The 23,459-nt window shown below is 53.0% G+C and overlaps 4 protein-coding genes across 4 annotated transcripts; all 4 read left to right on the forward strand.

Moving 5' to 3' along the window:
- Nucleotides 1–4,731: 4,731 nt before the first annotated feature.
- Nucleotides 4,732–5,774, forward strand: J7T55_011583 (uncharacterized protein; the record flags this gene model as incomplete). The annotated part of the gene is made up of 3 exons (XM_053136072.1): nt 4,732–4,792; nt 4,974–5,323; nt 5,667–5,774. The coding sequence occupies 3 exons, from the start codon at nt 4,732–4,734 to the stop codon at nt 5,772–5,774; spliced, it is 519 nt and encodes a 172-aa protein (XP_052999389.1).
- A 5,044-nt stretch (nt 5,775–10,818) lies between these two features.
- On the forward strand, nt 10,819–13,919 carry J7T55_011584 (uncharacterized protein; the record flags this gene model as incomplete). Its single annotated transcript, XM_053136083.1, has 3 exons — nt 10,819–11,276; nt 11,328–13,414; nt 13,504–13,919. 3 exons carry the CDS (start codon nt 10,819–10,821, stop codon nt 13,917–13,919), a joined length of 2,961 nt encoding a protein of 986 aa, XP_052999390.1.
- Nucleotides 13,920–16,669: 2,750 nt separating this feature from the next.
- J7T55_011585 (uncharacterized protein) lies at nt 16,670–17,431 on the forward strand (the record flags this gene model as incomplete). The annotated part of the gene is made up of 1 exon (XM_053136094.1): nt 16,670–17,431. One exon carries the CDS (start codon nt 16,670–16,672, stop codon nt 17,429–17,431), a length of 762 nt encoding a protein of 253 aa, XP_052999391.1.
- A 1,423-nt stretch (nt 17,432–18,854) lies between these two features.
- Nucleotides 18,855–21,983, forward strand: J7T55_011586 (Zinc finger protein rsv1; the record flags this gene model as incomplete). The annotated part of the gene is made up of 6 exons (XM_053136105.1): nt 18,855–19,096; nt 19,296–19,513; nt 19,607–20,400; nt 20,461–20,595; nt 20,648–20,775; nt 20,903–21,983. The coding sequence occupies 6 exons, from the start codon at nt 18,855–18,857 to the stop codon at nt 21,981–21,983; spliced, it is 2,598 nt and encodes an 865-aa protein (XP_052999392.1).
- Between the last annotated feature and the right edge of the window lie 1,476 nt (nt 21,984–23,459).

Below are 23,459 nucleotides of genomic sequence, written 5' to 3' on the forward strand. Positions count from 1 at the left end.
CTCTAGTGAAGGGGGTCCGCGCGCACTTCGCATTGAGACTATACTCTTTTCGTTCATCGCAATTGTGTGTGCTGCGGCTGAGCTGTTATAGTTTCTATGTTAAGGCTGGAGATGCCAAGCACTGTCTTTCAACGTGCAACATGACATCTGTCTATCACCTCATGTGTTCTAAATTCGTATACGGTTATTCTATACATCGCAAGAACACGAGAGAAGTTCAGAAACGCGCTCTAGCGATACAGAGTGTAACATATCATACGAAGCATGAGCCATATCGACAGATCGTCTTAAATTAGGACATTTCATAGCATGTTTGTTTTCCGCCTGCCTGGGAACATGAAGATTGGGCGAAACGGATCGCTTCTGAACACTAAGTCACTTGCTGGCGGGAACTGACATCGGAAAGGTATAGGAGTACTTAGGTCTTAATTCTTTTAATAAGCTGCGACAAGGTCTGGACCCTCTTAGCATGGCGAAGTGCCTGCCCGCTAGTGACATGCCGCTGACTCTCGGGCATTCGCTACGTGCCGTCTCCCGCGTAGTGAGTAGTATGTGTTCTGTTCAGCCTTATGCATAAGAGGCCGCCTTAAAAGAATGACAGGTTGTTTCCCAAGATTTGGTGAACGGCTGAAACGGCCAAGTCCCTCAGCTGCACAATGACTGGACGACTGACTCGAGTACCCCTAAAATAGGCGCGGTTCGGCAGCCTCGAGAGTCTAGTAGATACGCGGAGTATTTATTAACCGCACTTCACGGATCGTGTCTTCGAGGGCCCACCTTGTCAAACTCTCTCCAATGGGAAACATACCGCTTGTCCACAACGTATGATCTTCACAGCCGCAAGAGCTTATTTGAGCCCCTTGGTCTAGATTGTCTTGGATCGTACTGTCAACCTCGTGGCACCTTAAGTAGCTCGCTCAACTCCCGAGTCAAATGAGTAAGTAGACGCCTCTGGCCCGAGTGGTCCGACTAATCCGAGTCGTTTTTGATAGTTACCAAGACTCTGTAGATGTCTGAGGCCCAGGAGTCTCACGCGACTCTTCGCCAGGTCTTCACCAACCAGACACCATGCTGCATCATCCCGAAGTCTCTGTCGGTTCCTTCATGAAACCCAAAATGTGCGTGATACATCTGATTGCGAAGAAGGCCATCGGGCTGACAAGTATGCGGTTGTAGTCAGTCTTCAATCCTTGTCACTAGGCATGATATTGAAGAATACAAATCTCACAGGACAGTAATCATTCACCATGGGTTGGTGTAACTTTCGAGCCAGGTTGCCTGAACAGAGAATCTGCCTGACGCGAAACGGTCCGAAGCGCTTAAGTCAGCAGACAGGACTGCCGTCAGGTCGATAGCTGCATGAAGGCCAAGGCTGGCAATGACAAAGAATAGCACGCGCCAATGCGCGCATTGGACATCACGCGAGTATACTAATCTTGTTCATACGCACGTGAGTTTTCGTTGGATTAGCTCGAGATGGTTGATGTCCAACTGACATCCTACTCATTTAAATATAACCAGACCGCTGGCTCAGGCCAAATGTCCTCACATGTAGCCTCACCGATCTGCATGTGTTCTCCAACCGCACAGACACTTCTGCAGAGGTTTTGCATGGCCTTAGCATTCGTTCAATATTTGAGAACACTTGAATGTCTGATTGAGTCGCCTCAGACTAAGCGGCTTTCTTGAGAACAGTCTGCGCTCAGCTCAATCATCAGTTCCTCGTCCCAGACAACAGTCACATTTTATATGCAGCAAAATTGTCCTTAGACTCATTCATGACGGAGAGAAACCTTCTAGTGCTCATGCCCAGATTAGTGCAAAATAGGCTTCAAGGAGCAAGAATTTCCCTATTGGTGAAGAATTTCACATTCGCAATGGCTCGTAAAGTAGAGCAATGTCAAGGAATAGATCTCTCTTTATGAGACGGAAAGGAGAGGTTTGAAGCATATTGAGACAGCGCCTTCACCGCTGCACTATAGCAAAGGAAACCAAAAGGTCAGAATTCCAGAACGCCTTCTGGAATACAGTGCAGTCTTATATAGCTGTGCCTTCAAACATATAAACAACTCTATGCCCCGATGAGCTAGGGAAGCTGCCAATATACACGAGAACAATTTGGGACTGTTCATCGGGATCTCTTCGCTGTAGGGAATCACGCAAAATGAATTGTCCACAAAATGACCGTTCCGCTGTCCCTGTTGCAGCCGGGCCATAATTTACTAAATGTGGAAATATTGGCACAGAATTGGACTATCATTTCAGTGCCTTCTACTTACTCTTGTTTTTCTTCTCGCACCGTCCCTAAGAAACAAAGGCCAGTTGAGCGGCGTGTCCTTCACTGTGCCTAAGATAACCCCCACCCCCCAACAAAAAAAGAGAGAAAAAGAAAAACGAAGAAAAGATGCCAATACTCATTTCACTGCTTTCTCAAACGAGTATGAAGCTTTTCTGGATGCTCGCCGTTCCAGAGACAGTGCCTGGGCATCACAGTGTGACCTGGTTTTACTTGGCCTGTTAATAAGCGCAGATGATTGGCATGATATATCGCAGCGTGTGACTCATTATTCGTCCTGCAAAATTTATTCGAACTCTGCGATAATCAGATTTGCTTATTGAGAATGTTCACGGCAGGTACCAGATTCAGCCACATAATGCAATGTTGAAAAAACGTATTGAAAGGGCTTCCCACTTACAGTTGGCTTTACGAGGGTAATTCTCAGGGAAAAGGACTGGCAAAACTTGTTATCCTGCCTCGCAGCTCACCCGAAAGTCATGGGAAATTTCAGGCTGTCGACGACGAGCTTTCAAATAAAACTCTTCCGATGCATCGCACACATCCATGGCAAGTTCCCCGGTCAACACACAGACTCCGGCTGAGCAGCTTGATGCGCCTCTCACTAGCTTCGTAATCACGGTGCTCCCTCTGATTCCGACACCGGCAAAAGACTGTATTTCTGGAACCCGTCCTGTTTGACGGGAAAGCAAATGTAGCCCTTATGTCACTGCACTGGCACCATGGCGCGGATTTGACTCGGGGATTGGTCAGGAAACTATGCTGGTGGGCAGCTAGAGAAGTCACTGTACGCACGTTTTATTTGATTTCGAGGACAAACCCACAGCTGTGGGATCAACTTTCAGCTTGCCCAAAGTAGTGTGGATCCTACTGCTTTAGCCCTCCCTTCTAATCTACATACAGCCGATGTGAGCGGCCTGCCTACGGCACTTACTTGAGAGACGGGCTTAGTAGACTTTCTGTGCGACTTACTGGGAATTCTTTTTAAAGTTTTCCAACACCGCTGATCAAGCTGATCTATACCTTTGTAGCCCGCTTGAAGGCCTCATGTTAGTTTTCCCACCTTTCAGTCTCATCGTGGAGGTGATATATATGTGTTGACATCAACTTTCATGCTGTTGACAAATGTTTTGTGAAGTGTATGAACGGCCGTAAAGCCAATCGTATCTGAGCATGCATAGTAATAGAAGAAGGCCGAATGAGTCTGATTCGTGCTGGCAGATGAGACTAACATTAGCTCACTTTGCTAGTTTGGCAAATGTTGAAAATAGGCATGTAGTAAGCGTGGTAAGGCAAATGTAATATGCAACTAGTCTTAGTCTACATACGCAGAGTTACACCAGTGATAACTTACTCGATGTCTGGCTGTCTACACTCAAGTCGGAGGACCTACTCAGACCCTACTTGGCTAAGCATATACATAGGCTCTACAATACAATTCAATTACTCAGTCCGCCCCAAAGGCTTCTTGCCGGCATGCTTTTGTCTAGGCTCGTTCTCGTTCTCGTTCTTCTTCTTATTCGTAAGCGACAACAAGCTATAATCAGTGCGCTGCGATGTTACCATACCTAGGTAGACTAGTCGTTACGTGCTGATTATCATGTGACCAAGATTCACTTTCAACGGTCGAGCTTGCAAGCGACTCAGTAGAGATGCAACTCTTCGATGACACTGTTTAGGCTGACAGCTCAAGATGAATCAGCAAATCCATGGGCCGTTTCTGAAGTCGGTCGGCCCCTGTGTTTATTCTGTACACAGTCAGTAGCACCCCAATCTCGATGAAGAAAATGATGTCGTCTGACATTGCTCAATCAAACGTGAAACTATTACGACTATGGGCCGATGATACAGCCCCTACCTAGCAGAGTTCCAGCGAACGTACCAGGACAGTACTTAGAATAATTGCAAATGACATCAAGTACATTCCAGCGGTTGAAGAGTCTCTCCACTATGTGTTTCGTCCAGACAATTGTATCTGATTCAGAAGAAATTAATCATTACAATTATTCGCCGCGACTAATATTTGCTGAACTCCGATTGTCGGCAGAATAATTTCCACGTGGTTGCAAAATGCGCCCATAATCCACCGCGGGAAGCGAGCTTCCCGCCTGAGACTCATTTTTCTTCACATGACGGATGGGTCTCGCTTAGATGTACTCAAATTGAAACTTCTGCCAGCTCTGAACTTGTCCTATTTGTAGATATGAAGGGGTCCCAAACCATAGAAAGAGACCCGTCTTCTTCATCTTCGCTAATATTGTTGGTTATAGGCAACTATTTGCTTGACAAAGTCTCCGAAGCGCGATAAGATGAGATTCAAACTTGTCCCCCAGAGTGTAAATTTGGGTTATCACAGCCTCCACAGATTGTGTTTCGAACTTTCCGGGGTAGAGTCAATCTTGCGGCTCCAGTGGGGATTACAATCTCTACGGCCGATGTCCAAATCTAAGCGACAGCGCGATTGGGTCCTGGGCCCACCGCAGTCTGTGGCAGCATGTGGCATTTTGGAGGCAGCGTGTCACCGCTCGCGATTTGATTCCACGTACGTGCGTTTGAATGTGACCACATTTTGGCTGCTTCAGGTGGCAAGACATGCACTGCGACACGCGTGCGGAGGCGACGGAGAATCAGTATGGCATGCAGACCTGCAAGACAATCTAAGTGAGTTTGTCCGCAGCTTTGCGACCTGCCTCCGAGTACCCGGCTCAGCACCCGGCGTGCCCGGACGGTCAGATCTCGGCACCGGCCATCTGGCAGCAAACGCTCAGCTTCCACCGGAGAATAAACCATGAGGACCCTATCGCGTTTCAAAGCCCTCGCCCCACTAATGCTCGTGATTCGGGGTCGCAATATACAGCTGAGGGGGTTTGCTCGGTCCCCGCCGTTCAGGCCGCCACGCGCCACCCGCCCAAAGTCTGTATCGCACCACGGGGGACCGCAGACGTTGCAGGCGATGGACGACAAGTGGAGTTTATAGACGCGCAGTCGTCAAAATGTTTCGAATTCTGCGTGCGGCAAGCTCTCAGGGTCGGCCCGGGAGCCTTGCGAGGTTCTTGTGTGCGGCGTCCCCGACGTCCCACGTGCACCAACAGCGTCCGAAACGCAAGCGAAACTAAAATTCAAGATGGACTGAGGAGACTCAGAAAGAGACCCAGGCAGAGTTTCGACGGTGAATACAGCATCTTCCTGGCATTGCGAAATGGACGAAACGCCTCTGGGAGATACTCACCGCTTTCTTTATTGCTTTGTGAACGACTCATGAGGTGGCAAAGTCATAGTCGGATAATTCGCGGCCTCCAATGCACAGCGCACCCTGAATCGGCTTTCAGTGGCATAACTCTACCGTCGGAAGCTTGCGTCGTCTCATCAGTACCGGCCCATGTTCGGGCCAGTCGACTCCTGCTTCCAGAAGCCGCCAAGCCCGCTGATCGCAAAGCTTGTCGAGGTGTCGTGGTGGTTCAAGGCCTCGCAGCGATAGCCTCATCATCGCTCTCCGCTGCTGGTCCTGGTCCAAAAGATGCCCGGCCGAACCAGCCACCTGTTTGCTGGAGGTCGCCACGAAGGCTTGTTTATCTGAACGCTTGCTGGCAAGAGGGGTCGGGGGATAGTTGTGAAGCCTCTGCAAATGTGGGGATCACCTGCAAACTCTTTAGCTGCACCTCTTGGATGTGAATGGAAGGAGAGACCAATAGCAAGACCTGGTGTCCTTAGTGGACAGTGGTATATGCGGTGGGCACCGATTGAGTTTTGCTAGGCAGGCTGGGCTACCCGTCTGGTAATGCCGATGCAGTAGTCTTCAGCTGAGGTTGGACGACATCTTGGGCCGCAGAAGCTGGGCTCGCCTGCAGGCCGATGGGATCCATGGATGTGCGTGAATCATGTGGTGAACCTGTTGAGGCTTTGCTCGTAAGAGCTTCACCGGGCGCGCAGATGTCTGCCCGCGCACTTTGAGATGCTGACCTGCGTTTCGTCCAGATGCCGTCACATTTACAGCATGCGCCGGTCCAGATGCCGAAGACCAAGTTCCCGGAGTCCGAATGAGTCAGCTTCGAAGTTTGTCCTCTTTACGAATGCCCCCCATTGCAAGATATTGATGGGAAATATGCGGAGCGATGAGGTAAGCTTGTGTAGGCATTACGCGTGCCCTCCCTGAAGGTGGGAGGACGGCAGGAGACGCGGACGTTGTGCGACGAGCATCGATAAGACGGGTCGGTCCTTGTGAGATGGTCGAGATCGACATTGGCGCTCGGATAGCGGGCGAGAGGCCTACTCTAGGCGCCTCCCTGCAGCTGCAGCTGCAGCTCGCGGCCCCGGCTTGGCCGCCCACTTGGGCCGCATTCAAGAGTCTGCGTTGGCTCTCGCGTGCTTAGCAGAAGAGAACGCCAAAACGCCTGATCCTCGCATAGCACCAAGACAGCTGTTGATTGTACAACTCATATAGTCGACGCTGTTGCCACTGCATATTCGAGGTGTGCCGCGCTTCGGCGGATCAGAGCGGAGCTCCGAAGAGACAGTAATAAGCGGGAGGGCCCACACCGCACGGGAAGGGCTTCAGCCTGCAGCCGGGCCGCGTTGAAGACTGCAGAGAGGTGTCCAATGATCATGTAAATGAAGCCCGTGGGCTGGATGATTGCGAAGCTCGTACGCCGCTTTCCGTGCTGGTGCGGTGGGTTCGTTACTGATTCTCGCTGCATGGGATTGCTGCACCTAGCGATTTAGACACTGGACCACAGTAATCTTTCTGCAGCACCGTCGATGGCTTGTACTCTGTCACTCTGTGAAGGCGTCCTGGCGTTTTCACATGATGTACAACGCAGCAGCTTCGGTCGCAGCCTCCCACGCGCAGCCCACTTCCGAGCCCCTGCCCCCTGACTGACATTGGAACATTTCAAAGTGGGGTGCATGGCATGTTGAAGGCGGAGAAAGCTGACCGGGAGAATGATGTGCGCCCAGGATCGGTGAGAGCAATGAGTTAATTATCGGGGTATCCTGACAATCACACAGTCCGTTCTGGCTGAGAAATTGAGATCGAGATTCAACTCTTGGGAGTGCACAGGTTTCCGTTAGTTTAATGACCGTCGTCTGAAGAAAGAGCCCACTTCTTTGAATAGACGGCCCAAACCATGACGTCCTCGAGGATGAACTTGACAGCTGAGCTTGGTTCGAGAAGGTGAAGTGAGGTTGAACGACGAAGAGTGATTGGGCGGCCAAGTGGTGCGGTCCGGCTGCCACGAAGATGCCGAGAGGGGCGCACTCTAAACACCGCCGGGTCTTGCAATCTCGATGCGACCCCTAACCTTGCAAGGCTGCAAGCTTGGCTGGAAACGGCGATTTGTTGCAGGTGCTTTTGCCAAATATCGCCGGCACCCTGACTGGCTAACTCGGGGCGGTCTGGCTTCGTTGCGTGGGGATCTCAAGCAGGACAGCCATGGCATACATGCATGCACTCGCGATCCTGGTCTGATTTGGTTTGGACAAGAGCCGCTCTCAGTTCAGGTTGGAAGCTTTGAGACTATGACAAAGACAAGACTAGTGCTCCTGATGGTCTCGGACGAACCGCTTGACACTGCCAAGAGAAGACGCAATGTAACGACATCGATACAGGGCTATCGAAGAGGCACGGAAGCGGTCGGATGTTGTACTGTAGTATTGATGGAGAAACAGAAACGCACGGCGAGCAGTCGTGCCGGGGAGCTGTTGGATCGTCATTGCATATCGTCTTCTGCGAGCCAACCTAAAGTGCGGGAGGGCAGGAGTTGGCTGAAACAGATGCGTCTTGAAACGGCAACGCCAACCAGTGGACGAGAATGTACAGTAGTAGCAGCACAGCTGGACGATGATCGTACAGTAGGCCACGCTGGCTGCATGCAGCGCCATGCCGTAGCTCCTCGAGATGCATGGTCAACTGCGCCGCCCAGACGCGTAATACTCACAGCTGCGTGCATGATCACGAGGAGCTGAGTGCGTGGAGCTTGGAGCTTGGAGCTTGAAGCTGAGAGCTGGGAGCTGTGTGTGTATGGTACGTCGTTGTGTGCAGCAAGCTGCTAGCTGCTAGCTGCAAGCTACACAGTGTCGGGAAAGGCCGTCCGTTGTAAGACGGCGCGAGGCGCCATGCTGGGTTCCATGGTGGGATTCGGGCGTTTTGTATCCCGGGATCGAGATATAGGGTGGACGTGATATAGGATAGAACTTAAACACCTCTGTCTACCCGTACGGATGGACAGCATCTAGACTAGACAGTGACACAGTCAGTATGTAGTAAGCAGCCTTGGCTGGCTGGGGTACAGAACCAGCCGGGCGGGGATAGTGGCATCGCCTAGAGAAAGCGTACTGCGGAGGCGCAGGGCTTCGCACTGGCAGCCCGGGCAAACAACACAACGGCTGTTGCAGGAGTCTCAAGGCGGAGATTAGCTGCCAATCAGGTGCTAGGACGCGGAAGCGAAGAGTGGTAGCGACCGGCGTGTTGGCGACTCCATGTGATGTGTTGAGGGCCAGCCGTTGGTATCACGTAGTAGTATTTGGATTTAGACTACCTAGGTACTGTCTTACGCGGTAGTATGAGTGTGGTCTGGACCGTCGCAAGAAAACCGGATTTTCTACACAAGAACAATGGTATTGTGTGCTGCCCATGGCAAGTCTGGCTGTCTGGATGGGGATTCAGGATGGAAATTGCCATGGCTGACTGGGATATTCTGATCTGACAGCGGGGCCACCCTATCGAGAAGCGACCAGACTCGGCCCAGCTGAACACAGTTTGTCTAGTTGACGGCCGAGATGGCCTCATTTACGGTGCCCAGATACTGTTTGATTACCAAATATCAGATATCAGACACATTGTAATGTGGGGGCAAGAGAGATCCTTCCCTCACAAAAGAGTAGTAGTGGCGATGGTACGTACATTGCATACAGTAGGTGCCCCATACTGGCTGCAGACTGGGAGCAGGAGAGCAGGAGGGCAGGAGGGCAGGAGCTGAGCAGGGGTGGGGCCTGCCTGCTTCGCAGCCTCAGGTGTGGACAGGGGGCCCATGCCCGCACTTGGCTCTCCCACCTCCTCCCCCAAGAACCCATGGATTCCTGCAACTTCCTTTCCCTGTTTCTAAAATGCGCCGATGGTGGAGCACGCACAGGACTTCCCAGGGCATCGGGGCCATAGAGATCCAGCAGCCAGAGACAACGGGGGCAGCAGGACATCCAACATGCTGCAGCAACAATATCGTGCCTGTGCCTGCAACATGCACCTGCACGAATGCCAGCGCCTCCTGACCACTACTTCCGCAGCTGCCCACTCTGCCACTGCCTTGCTGCAGGCCTAGACAGAGGCCCAGCGAAGAAGCGAGCGGGGGCCTTGACACCTCACCTCATTTGTCTGGACTGGTCCATGGTCCATCTGTCAGTCTGCCTGTGTCTGTTCTGTCTTTCTGTTTCGTCAGTCAGTCAGTCAGTCTGTTCTGTCAGTCTGGCCGTCCCTCCGTCCGTTCTCTTTGCATTTTGCATTAATCCACAAACACCCCTTCCTCCCAGTCTCCCGGTCTCCAGGTTTCCCAGTCTTCCAGTCTCCCAGTCTCTCTCTCTCTGACTGACTGACTAACTGGCTGGCCGATGTTTCGACTGACTCTCTGCCACCAACCATATCGTGTTACTGTACCTGGTCCATTCTGCCCCTTGCGAATCTGTCTCCAGCACACAATACAGCACAGCACAGAACTATAGGTGCCGCCTTATTATACCATACATAGCCCGCCTTCCTTGTTTTGCAGCAGGATTCTGCAACACCCCTCCTGCCCCCTCTTCACTTTTCTTAACTAGTTGGTTGGCTGCCGCTGTCTACCGCCAGCCACAGCCTTTGACACCAGCGGATCGAACTGCTCAAAGCACTCAAGCCTCGGCCACAAGTACAACAGGACCACGTCCGAGACCAAGACCAAGTCCAAGTCCCAAGTCAGGTCACGTCAAGCCCAGCCAAGTCGTCGGAAATCCGGTTCAAGGCCTGTCCCGGTTGAGATCCCGATCGAAACTAGCACGGAGCCACCCCCCGGAGCCGCCATTGCTTCATTAATTAATTTATAACTCAATTGGCTTGACCCAGAAAAGCTGGCGTTGAGAACTGGTTTTCTGCCCAGACCTGCAGTTCACTGCTGCACCTCTGTCGACTAGATCACTTCTTCCCAAACTCCAACCTCCAGACTCCAGACCAGACAAGACCGGACCACTCAGCCCACACTCAGCCCGTCCGCCTGCGCCGTTGATCCACTTGGTTCTCGTCTAGTCTATTCAGCCTATCCCGCCTCTGTCACCGAAGATCCCTGGGTGCTCATCCTCATTCACCCTTCCCTCCCACGCACATCCTTTCCCCCCTCGCCTATCTGCCTGGGGCCATCGACGACAGCCTTGCGTCACCGTCCAGTCGTCCCATCTTCCGTTCTCGCGCTTGACTGACGGCATGGCGGTCTCATCCATCGCATGACCGCTGCACCCATCCAGTCCGGCCTCGCGGGTTCGAAAACCTCCTGCCGCCGGCCAACATGGGGAACGCACCCTCAAAAGAGCCGCAAGGCCGTTCGTTCCACAGATTATCTAAACCCAGAGTAGCCAGCCACCAAGGCACTCCTCCCCTATTGAGCCCCAATGGCCAGTTGAACACATCCAACCGCTCCTCGGATCCAGGCCCTGACCTGTTCAGCATCCCATACTCGACGACTGCCACTTCTACGCTGTCCATTGACATCAACAGAGACGAGTTCAATGACAGCGAGAAGCGGAATTCCTTCCTCTCCCCGCCCAAGCCTCAGAGACGCCTCAGCCTATTCCGGTCCAAATCCTCCCAGGAGTCCTCAGAGCGCCGCAGGTCCAGACGGAATACTGTCATTGGGTCACCAACTCTGCCGTCAGAGCCACCCGCGATTTCAAGAGCCAACTCTGTGAACACCAATACCCTCGGGGCCGAGCCGAACGTGTACGGTGGCCTCGCTAGCCCTGACAGGTAACTCGCTTATTCTCCTGCGAAAGTCCACGTTTTGCTGACAGTCTGCAGTTGCCCATCCGCCGGATTGCGCGCTTCATGGGCGTACGACCTCTCGTCTTACGAAGCCCAGCGGATATTGAGTCTCGTGCCAGAGCAAATGCCTGGTCTACCTCGGAACAATACGTCGACTTCACTTCATGAGCCAAAGCCCGACGGCATAAGGAGGCCAGCTTGGCGACGAGACTCGCTGCCCGTACAGCCAACGAGCGCCGCAATAAGCCGGTCTAATTCCGAAATGTCTTTGCACCCACCTATGCGCCGACGCTCCATAGTTCAGACTCCTGGTGTTGCCACACGTAGTGTCCGCCCGGGTCTTGTTTCCACCAGGACTAGTCATAGACACAGCCTCCCGGCAACTCCTAGTATATCAAGACAGGCGTCCTTCGACGGGGCAGACTGTCGTGTTGTGTCTCTTCCGCCACTTCCTCCCATCCCTGCCTCATTCCGTGCCACGCAAGATATTCCTCGTGTAGTCACGCCTACAGAAGGCGACTATAGTACGACCGGGGGGTTCAAGTTTGGAACGTTACGCATCATTAATGGCAGTCCCGACTTGACCCCTGATGTCTCAGGACCCTTAGGAGATAAGATCGATCACTTTGAGCTCCCTGGGGCCTCCCTCGGCTATTTTACAAAGCTGCCACTACGCGAGGAGAAGGTGATCAGCGATTCGAAACCGCGCCATACGCAGCCTTTCGTACAATTTGCGACCGCCGAGAAACTGGATGAGAGCAGTAGCCGTTCAGCGAAGCCAGCTCCTACAGTCCGCACCGAGCACAATGCGCCGACGCTCTCGGTGACCGTTCCGAGCGGTAAAATCGAAATCATTTCTCCGTTGGGGCTTCTTTCCAGTCCGGCCGAGCCCGAGCCCAAAAGCCCAGCTAGCCCAGTCCTGAAAACGCAGTCTAAGCCCGCGGCCGAGGATCAACTGTTTGAAGCGGAAGACGAGAGTGAGACCGAACTCTCTACTGTTGAGGTGCTGGACGTCAGAGTCGACCCGAACGCAAGACGCGTGCCGTCACAGTGTCCAGATGATGCGTCGAAGCCTGGCGAGCCAGTGATTGAAAGGTCTGACAGTGGTTTTGTATCCAACGCAGTGTCGGTTTCTTCGACTTCTCACAGCTCTCTGGCCAAGGCCGATTCTGGATATAGCTCTAGCGTCTCCTTGCGCTCATTCCGGAGTGGGAGGAAACCTGTAATTGTCGAGAGGGATGCAGTGCGAAGCTCGACGGAACGCGCAAGAGAGGCATCCAAGGTTCAAGGTCAAGAACCACTGCAGGTGGTCGAGCGCACAAGCCCGGCCGTCAATGAGGGTGGTTCTGGCGACGAAAGGCCTCCAACGCCACCCCCCAAAGATGACGCCTTCATGATGCAGGCGAAACCCACCGTGGTGGAGGATGTTCACGCCAAACCACAGAGTCCGGGAAAGAAGCGAATTCGACAGCAGCTTCCGGCCATCAACACTAGTCGGGTAGATACTCGAAACCTCAAGAAGACCGAGTCTGTTCCGCCGACCCCGGCAAGTGCCAAATCTGATGCATCTGAGTCGGCATCCTCGCTAAGCATCGCGAGCACTTCACAAAAGCATGGACGGTTGCATAGATTTCTGAGTCTGAGGGGCTCAGCTCATTCAAAAGCACCATTGACAGTGCATGTGACTCACGCGGTGAACGATCAGGTCCCATCGATCCCTAAAGATGTCGAGGAGAAATTGCACGAACACACGGGCCGCTTTCCGATGTCTGCAAAGCGGCTTGCGTTGAAGTCTCAGCTGAGTCAAGAAACGCTGAAAACGATCCTTAGTGTTGGAAGCCTCGAAATTGCCAAGGAGGATGAGCTTCCTCCTACTCCAACTTTCTTTGATGACACCGACGACGGTCTCGGTGAGGATGAGGACACTGCCTCTGGAGATGCAAAGGAACATTCCATCAGGCAAACAATTACCTCTATGCAGTCCAACTTCAAGCAAGCCGCGGCTTCCATGATACCAAACAAAAAGCCGAGTGTATCAAAAGCAGTGCCAACAACGCGCAAGGAGGTCTCACACCCACAAACTGTGCATGAAACCGCAGTTAAGAAATCGGTTGCTAGGGAGGGTGATTTCATCAGTCACATCTCGGCAAGCACAAGCTTGGGCAGCAATCCTTATATTGCTACTCAGGCAGCGACTGATCCTCAAACTCAGCAGAGGAAATCGCCGGGAAGATCCATGACCATGACCTCCTCTCGGGAATCGCGCCAGCCACTGAGAACTTACAGCCTGAGCACCATGCCATTAAGCGGCTCAGCTCCCTCACCCCGACTTCTATCTCCCTCGAGCCCGACTTCAAGGGCGAGCTCGCCGTCGAGGAAGGTGAAAAGTCCACCTCCGGTCAGCATGACAACGCGCTCACTGCGCAAGGCCCCTCCGCCCCCTCCACGCTCGGTACATCGCCCTCAAAACTCAGATGGCCTCCACGAAAAGAGACACGAGGCCGGGCGCGACCCTGCAAGCGGCCCGTCTCCTACGCCTCGAACTCCATCTTTGAACACTCAGCGCTCTCTGGACAGCGTTCGGCGAGTTGTGTCGATTCCGGGTACCCTTCAATACCGTACCGCTGACTGGAATCCCAACACTCGTCAGAACTCTCTTGGCTCACACGACCCATCCCTTGACTCTCGGCGCCACAATTCCTCCTCGACCCCAACTGATGTACCTGGTGCCCAAGCATACATGAACAACCCTGTTTTGAGGCGTCAGTCGAGCATCGACGGGTTCAGGCGGAACAGGCCGCCAGGGGCTCATCAAAGCATGGGACCCAGCATGTCTCATGGATGGTCGAAGCCTCCTTCCGTGCATCGTCGAAATATGAGCACGGGTAGCGGACCACAACATCCCATGGATAACCCGCCTTACAGGATTCTGCACAGCTACAATTCACCGGCATACAGAAATGCGCCCATCTGGGGCTAGGGTGCCGCTTGCACCATCAATTATCGATCCCTCATATTATATTCTGGTTTTGTATCGAGGATTGCATATACTTGCATCGATTCGGCGTTTTACAGCATCATTTATGCGAGGCGTGCTTTTCGAGTTGGGGCAATCGGTCCTCGATTCACACGAGCATGGTTGATCACCTCGCGCCAGCCACATGGACTTACACATCGCAGGCGACTCTACGTCATGAAATATGCACTTTCCTTTCGGACCTTCCTTGCCGAATCAACTTTTCTTTGTCTCTTTTCATCTTATGTCCTGCACGAGAAGCACCTCAGTCTTCAACGGAGTTTTCTGGGCCAGCGGGGCCCTGGTAACGGTCGCAAATTATGACAGGTCCACGGGTTGAAATACTACAGCGAAGGCCAAGGCCGAAGGGGGCCATGGTGGAGTCTTTCCCAAGACGTGGGAATTGTTTCTTATTCCGGGCTCATCTTGTCCAATGTTTTCTATGGCCGGTGGTACCCTCTTTGTTCCTTCTTGCCTCTTTTTGTTTGCTGGGAGATAACATACAGACATTATACCCGACGAGTTGGTCAACGTTTCTGATTGAGTTTCTGGTCTATGGTGGAATTTCGTGATGCATCATTGGAAGGCCTGGCAGCGGCGCGGATGCAGGTGCAGCAATGAATGCAACGCTGGTCGACTTGGGCCGTAGTTTTTGTACTGGCATACTCGACCCTGAGCAGCTTGATAGCATGAATGCGATGATCTGTTGCAGATGAAAACATTGAAGTTTGTTTTGAGTGAAATTTGATGTGACCGCTAGAGTAGCCAGGTCACAATACATCGTGGGTTCTGAAAATGGAACACAAGAATCATTTTTCGTAACTGGCCTTGGCATCCGCGTGTCGAGATTGCAGTCAACTTGAATGGCAATTACCTTTCTTGGTAGACTGTTGTGGTCAAGTCTATGTTGGTACAGCTTTGATCCGCGGCGACAAAAAAGAAAAGCTGCGAGATGCCATACCGAATCAATATGGAGCTCCGCCCACGGGCCCATCTCATGATCTGCGTCGTAGGTTTTTCAGATCCGGGGGAAGCGCCAACCGTGGTACTGAGAAGCGACGGCCCCGTCGATTGGCCCTCGTTTGCCCGTTGGGCTTTGCATTTGCGCCTATGCACGCACCCAGGGTCCTCCACAGCGGAAGGGGAGTGACATCCAACGGGTATCTTTATCACTTAGAAACATCTGTGTAGCTGAGTTATCTTGTGTCGCTCAGGTCATTTTTAAGTCAGGTTACGCTGGTGTCACTTGCTTATGCGCGCTTACATGGGTGGATAGCACTTCCAGTTAGCGGTGAGCGCGTGCTGCTTGGTTTGACGTATGGTTTTGGACTTGTTGGGTTCGGTGTAAGGGGTCTGCGCTACGAGCGAGGTCAGAGTGCAATTGAGGGAGGGCTACGTCTTGTTGCAACTTTGAAGCCTATTGTCCGTGACCATTACAATACCTTGTTGCTTGTTGTTGTCCTTGGCAAACAAGAAGAAAAGAGAAACAATGTACCGTCTCGTCTCGGACACACATCGATGACCAGCTCACAGCCCCTTTCTGGCAATTGTTGCTTGCCACAATTGACGAGTCTCTACTGCTTCCAGGTGGTCCTGTGGTGTTAGGGCCAGTTTAGTGGCGCCGATCAGCAGGCGACGATAAGGCACCTGGGCCTACTGGGCCAGTGACCGCCTACTGGCAGGCCACGGCAGGCGTGACAGGCTGGGCAAGGACAGCCGAGCCATTCAGTGGTTGCCGATTCGGGCTGGCCTGGCTGGGGAGGCTGATGAGGAGCTGCGGAGAAGCAGGGTTGGTCGCTGGTCGGTGGCAACCACGGCGGGCAAGGAAGCAGGGTTGCGCCCAGCATCGCTGCCAAAGCCTCAAAGCCTCAAGGCGCCAGGCGGCCAGCCCAACCCCGACCCGCATGATTCCTGTACGTGTACAAATCTTTGCTTGACCTCACTTGCACTTGTCTCTGCATTCTTGCGTTTTCCTCGTTTCTATTTCCAGTTCACCCTGGGTTACTTTACTCGCATGACTGCAGCTTTCCACGGCCATTTCCTCCTTTCGGCCTTCTCGCAATCGAGCCAGTAGCAGGTCTTCGTGGCGCGACAACCAGACAGCCTCCGACAGCCCCTGGAGGGACTGATACCGCCTTTCCCAGTTGCACTGCCTTCTTCTCAAGTCTTGCATTTCTCGTTGCTCTGCAGGCGTCAAAGTATTGCGTGGGAGTCCGGCTGGACGGGTTCGAAGGAAACTGAGACCAAGTGGCGCTTCATTGTGTGACATTCGAGAGTGGGAAGCGGGCACGTCGAGATTCCTAACTCGAGTTCTCTTCAAAGGACATCTGGATTTTCTCACGATCCGGAGAGGCTACTCATAATGTCACCGTTCTTTGCGACGCGGCCCTCGCAGGCCATTGGGGGAGCACATATGGCCACGGACTTGGACGATCCCGCCTCACATTTCGACTCCTTGCTTGGAGACCCGTTCGCCGATGCGGACGCCGAGTCGCTCCGGTCGTCCCGCTATCCGGACCCGGACATGGTCTCAATACGCTCCCTGCACTCTCGCACCTCCCACGTAGACTCGCTGCTCTCCCGCCCTCTCATTCAGGACCACACGAAGAGACTACCGCCACCGGGACCCAACAAGCTGCATCGTCGTCGGAATCAATACCCCCACTTCGACAACAGGACCGTCGTGATCCCGGAGTCCTCAACATCACACCACGAGAACTCACACCACCAACAACAGGAGCATCAACAGCAACAGTTCGAGTCTCAGCTGCAAACAACTCCGGGAATCACACGATCAAAGTCAACCCGGACCCGCCAAGTCAGCGCTGATCACCAGCAGGGACAGTTAAACCACAAGAGGGCAAAATCATACACCCTGTCCGGCGGTCCCTCGTCGTGGCTGACGAGCAACTCTCTGGTCGACGTGAGGCGGTCGGGGACGTGGACGGGCGAGAGGCGGGAGATCAGGAAGTTGCAGAAGGAGCACCCTGCCGGGTCTGCGCGGCCGAGCATGTCGCTGGAGATCAGCGATGGCGACGGGCCGTCGGCGGATGGCGGGGAGAGGGGCTCCGGGCTGGGCGTGAGGCGGAAGATGGGGCGGTTGAGGGAGCTGTACCGAAAGTGAGGACTGCCACCAGTCATTATTCACTCTAATTGTCACGGCTGTCTACTGGGACGACTTTGTGGGTGGGCGTTGTCTGCATCATCACATCGGCACTTGCAGGGTTGAATGCAAGCAAGAGAGGATCGCCTCTCGCGGCTCCGGCGTTCGTCTGGGTTCAACTATCGACCGCGTTCTGGCAACATTCAGCCAGTCTCCGCGTCGTGGTTTCATCGCATATCTCATATATGGAGTGCATCGCGCAGCGCGTTTGTGGCTCGTCCCTTTACATAGCATACATCCGCATTTCTTGGTGGCTTCTGGTATCCCAGGCACGTTCTGAAAGACCAACCGAATTCGAGCATATTTGTTTCCACTCAGCATTTTGCCGCGACGAAGAAAATAGAGCTGTAATATCCTCAGCACATAGACTACCACAGGAACGTCATGCCGACTTGTCCGACTTCTTCTGAGCGTTTAACCCCACATCGTGCGTATGTCACACCAAGACAAGGCTGCGGTCCGGATTATGGACCCATCTGCTTTGACTAAAGTGGTATCAGTCCGACATGCTCGGGTGGGTTTTCGGCGAAGTCGTCACATCAATTTTGACGAGTTGGTTCAACCCAATTCCCAGTCAAGACCAAGCGGCCAGCGAAGACCTCCCCAACCCAGGGTTATATATCACAGGAAGCCAGGTCCAGTCATGCGGGAAAATAATTTGGATGACGGAATCAGCCGTGGAATTCGACCTTTCTCTAACTAAATCCCCATGGCTCGGTGTCCGGGGCCGATAAAGTTTCCGCAGGCTGCTTGGGTCGTTGCGGGGGTGGGGCTACCCGGCGCACTAGGCACTTATTGCATAGCAGAACCGGCCGAGATGGCTGGCTGCTGTGTTCTCGAGCAACAGATTCCGCCCTGATGCTTTTTCTTGGGCTGCTGCACGGACCTCTTCTCTAGCAAAAGCACCTTAGACCGACGTTGCAGATTCGGTGGCTAAGACATGGGGTCTTGGGGTTGAGAGGAGATGCCCAAGAAGGCATTCATTGCCGGGCATCGTGAACGTCTTGGACTTCTCGGAGAAGGTTAAGGGACCACCCTTCCATATGTACAAGCACGAAGGCAGAGGGCGCATGTTGCATTACAGTAGAGCCCGTTTTCTTAGGCTGGCACGTGCAGCTGTACCATTATTGGGACGGAATCTTTGCGCTTGAAACGCAGGGCAGCTTGGGGAATGTGCTGTTGGCGTCCCCAGAGGCTCCGGACTAGGGCGAAAGGACCCCTGGATCGACACGAATCAGCCAGTTCCAATTGCTCTTGAGCAGCACCAGAGTACCAGCTTCATTATCCATCCACTTGCCGGTCCCCCCTCCTCCACCCGGAACTTTGAGCTTCCTGTCCTCGTTGACTTTAGCAACACCGCGCGCCCACGCCTGTGCGACCGACCATGACGAAGCAGAATGGCATCGACATCCTGTGTGACGCCGCAGGCTCTGATCTGTTGCTGTCATCCATCTTCTCAGCTGAGGCGCAGAGTCAAAATCAGCCTCAGCACCATCCGCCGCAGAAGAAAGTAAAGCGGTCCGACACATCTCCGCCTCCCGGCTCCTCCACCTCCTCCTCCAACCATATCTGCCACATTTGCAAGCGCGTCTACGAGAGAGCACACCACCTTACACGGCATCTCAGGTCGCACGAGAATGCGAGGCCATACCAATGCACCAGGTGCCCGAAGAGATTCAATCGAGCGTAGGACTGCCCCCAGGCCCAAGCCATTCTTCCATCTGTCTTCAAACGCGTCTGCGTGGCTTGCTGCCTCGCTGTTTCAAGATCACCAATCCAGGATGTTACATTTAGTGCTTGACTGATGACCCTCTTGAATCCACAGTGATTTGTTAACTCGACATGAGGCTACCCATGATCGTGATGCTGGAAAATCAAAGTCATTTATAAGACGCAGCGATCGAGCTGCCCAGGCCTGCGAGGCCTGTGCCTCTGCAAAGGCCAAATGTGACGACCAGAAACCCTGCGGTCGATGCCGCGCCAAGAAGCTCGCCTGTCAGGCTTCGACGAGACGCTCGTATCAGTACAAGACTTCCACAGAAGGTTTGTAATTACTTCTCCGCCTCAGCCCTCAGCGAATTTCAGTTGTCGTGCATCCCGCATTTACAATGTTCGCTGACCCCTTTCTTGGAACAGGCGACTCGCCCTCTGACAGTGGCACTGTCGGTTCAGTCATGAACAACCATGTTCCGCCTGCTCATATACCAATGCACGACGCCATGGAGCCCACTCCCTTCATGCCCGATGTCATCGGCCAAAACGCTTCCTTGATTGAACCCATCTCCGACGACATGGTCTATTTCAATCCAATGAGCAATTTCCTCCAGGACATGGACTTCACAATGTCTTGGGATATGAACTTTGATGCCTTTTCCATTCCACAATTCGACCTCCAAGGACCAAGCCCACAATCTTCTAGTACCAACGCGGTCACCAAGCCGTCTCCGCGGAACACAGTCAGAGACTCCTCGCGTGGGCACTCCGCATTCAAGCGATCGCCATGGTTGTGGGACCCCAAGAAGGAAGACTATGTGCAGCAGCAGAAGGAGGCTCTCCATATCGACGAGCAGTCCATCTCGCAATCGCCCGCTTTTGGAAAACTCATGGACAGGCCATCGCGGAGGCTGAAGATGACTGCACATCAACGGGACCGAATATTCTCCATCGTCCTGGCCCAGAACAAGGACCCGGCAAAAGTGCCCTCTTTTCCTACTCTGGATCTGCTCAACTACCTTATGCAAGCACATTTCGTCCAGGATGAGCACCAGTTTGACAGCTGGATACATCCTCCTTCCTTCAACCCTGAGAACGCGCTTCCGGAGCTATTGGCAGCTATCATTTCGAGCGGCGCCAGTTTCATCTCCGTGCCAGCCATTTGGCAATTTGGACTTGCAATGCATGAGGTCGTGCGGTTAGGTGTCTCAGATCTGGTAAGCCTGTACAGTCATGGAAACGTATACAAGAGCAGAAATACTAATCCAAGAACGCAGTTCGAGAAGCTCAATATCCACACTCGGAATCTGAGCGCGCTGCAAACGTTTATGCTCACTCTGGATGTGGGGATATGGAGTGGGTTCAAACGGAAAATGGAGATAGCAGAGAGCTTCTTGCAGCCTCTCCTTACCGTAAGTGGCCCTCCGGAATGGAGTTATCGACGCCCAAACTAACAAGGTCCAGATGCTCCGACGAGCTGGTGCTTTCTCCGCCCCGGCAGACTCTCCCGCCCTAGTTCCGCTAGATTCCGACTCTCCAGAAGCTCTTGAGACGAAGTGGAAGAAGTTCATATCACGCGAATCTTACAAGAGGTAATTCTCAGCCTACGCTCTCGGTCAAATTGCGCAAACTGACCGCTCTCAGACTCATACTCCACCTATTTTCCCACGATGTCCAGACATCTATCTCTCTCCAAAGGAATCCTTTGGTCTCATTTAGCGAACTTGCATTTAGCCTCCCCGCGTCTCGTGATCTCTGGTGCGCTCCGACGGCAGAGGCGTGGCGCCAGGTCCATCATTCCAAGACGACCATGCCCAGGCCGCTCCCGCGTGTTTCCGAGGTGCTTCATTGTGTCGATGTCCTAGATGAGCTCGAAGAATTTATCGACATTGACCTGTGCTACAGCGCCGTTCTCAATGGCTACTGGGGTCAGGTCTGGGCTTATCGCGAGGGTGTCCGTTTCTTTGCAACAGCAAATAGGGGAGGTACAAATCGCCTGTGGCTAAAGTCTCAGCACCAGGAACTATACCAGGATCTCTGTGGCTTCTCATCGATCATACATACGTCAAATACCCCTCGCAACCACAGTACCCTTCTTGCCATCGTTGTTGAATTATTTTTAATGATCATGCACGTGTCACCGGACGAGATACAGAGGTTCGCCGGAAAGTTGGGAGAAGAGGAGTCACGTCGCGCTGGAGCTTCCTTGGAAGAGAACTGGGCCAATACCTCAGATGCTCGATATGCAATTTGGCATGCGGGTCAAGTCTTTGCCAATGCGAAGAGGCTACCTCCAGCAAGTCTGAGGGGTTTCAATGCGATTGCCGTCTACCTTGCAAGCATGACACTCTGGACGTATGGGCTGTTCTGTTCACCAGCTCCTCAAGGTGGAGATGACTTGGACACAGGCTACCTGCAACCAGGAGAAGGGCAGCAAGCGAACACAGGCAACAGAAGAGCATCCTCGGTTCCGGGCGGCGGGTCTACCAAATACGTCCTACTTGACGAGGAGGAGACCAGAGACACCAAGGCGTTCCTGCAATTTGACCGCGGTGTGCCCGCTTTGAAGACCTCTCAAGGGGCGGTGGAGCCGCTGTCGGACCCGAGCAAGATACTTTCTATCGCAAGAAACTTGTTTAGAGAGAACTACCCCGTTCGAACAGAACCACTGCCACCGCTGGTCGAAAGTCTGGGAAATCTGTTGCGAGACCTGGGCAGTGGTCTTGCGGGAATGCCCAGTCGGGTCGCGTCGAGGGTGCAGAGTCGGGTGGTTAGCAGGATGGGTAGTGAGGAGCCATGATGTCGATCTTGGCCCTCAAAAGTCTTGTCTGATGATCAAATGGATTAGGTGATATCTCTTCAATGTAACTGAACTTTCGGGGTATTGTCATTTCTGTTGGACACTCCTACCTCTACGAGTGCTATCGAACTGGCATTAGCACCCTCCTCCTCGGGGTTGCTGGAAACAGAGCATTTTTGGATTTGTACCGATGAGCGATCGGAATGGCATGGCGACCTGGAAAGGATGGTTGGTATCCACGAACTATTTCTTGAGCTCCTATCCTGTACTCAGTCTTGTAAAGTCTTTACTCCTGATCAACCAGCTCCATGACCTCCACTCCTGTGAAGAGTATTTCTGATCAGTTCCTCGACAGCCATCGTGTTTGTGCTTCCCATCCCTTCCTCAGTAGTTTATGGGAATGAAACAGACACAGAGCTGCTGCTTCTGGCGCCGACTTCTAACGGTTTTGAGAAGGCAGCCGGCGAGCAAAGTAGCAAACTCACAATCGAGCTGACGCCACCCATAAGAAGAGCCTACAACCCGATGTGTACTACGAAATTATCGTAGCCTCCTTCAGCGAAGAGATTCGAAGCTATGCGAATACACGTCCAAGTCAGTCATTGAGGAGCATGGCAAGTTGCGCCGGTCCTCTGGAGGAGAGATGACTCAATGATACACATTTGTGTCCATCCATATACCACAGCATTTACAAATCCAAGTCCGTCCTCTGAGAAAAGCAAAGCGTCCAAAAAGGAAACAGAACCAGCATAAAAAAGCATAAAAAAAAACAACTGGAGGGACCGGGTCTCGAACCACGGATCTCCCTGCCCATAACTCTGAACTGTGCGCTTCAGCGCGCGGGCAAGGGCTCTACCGATTGAGCTATCCCCCCTGGACTCGATGAAATGTCTGTATTGCTATGCTCTATGTCTGCTTGTCCCCTCCTGTGCCGGTGGTTTTTTAATATATGTAATGAGGTGGGGCTTGTCACTGAGGCGGCAAAAAGGGATGGAGACTGATGGAAAGACCGGGTCTCGAACCACGGATCTCTCTTGACCTAATGAATCAATGGGATAAGGTCAAGGTGCTCTGCCGATTGAGCTATCTCCCCTGGGCTGTTGGATAGTCAGCTGACATTATATGTGACCCTGTGTGAAAAGGAGCGTTAGCGTTTGTGGCTGCCTGATCGGTCCGTTGGGCCTACGGCTATAAGTAGGCCTTGGAGGGATACAGCCTTCGGCTGCTTCCTGTAACCAAGTAAGCAACACACACACACACAAATCAACACCAACCTCCCCAAACGCGCATCGTATTCGAATACGTGACCCAGCCAACAGACCCACTTCTTTTCGTTATTCAATTATCAGGCTTAGCTAACAGTGGGAACATCGTCCTACTGCTGATCTTGCAACAATCTTTCTTGTACACGAATTGTCCACAAGATGTTTGCAAATGTGTGCTTTAACTGAGTGCATTGATAGCAAGATCTCCAAT

This window comes from Diaporthe amygdali (genome assembly GCF_026229845.1).
Source record: "Diaporthe amygdali strain CAA958 chromosome Unknown NODE_2_length_3802984_cov_64_841326, whole genome shotgun sequence".
Lineage (NCBI taxonomy): Eukaryota > Fungi > Ascomycota > Sordariomycetes > Diaporthales > Diaporthaceae > Diaporthe > Diaporthe amygdali.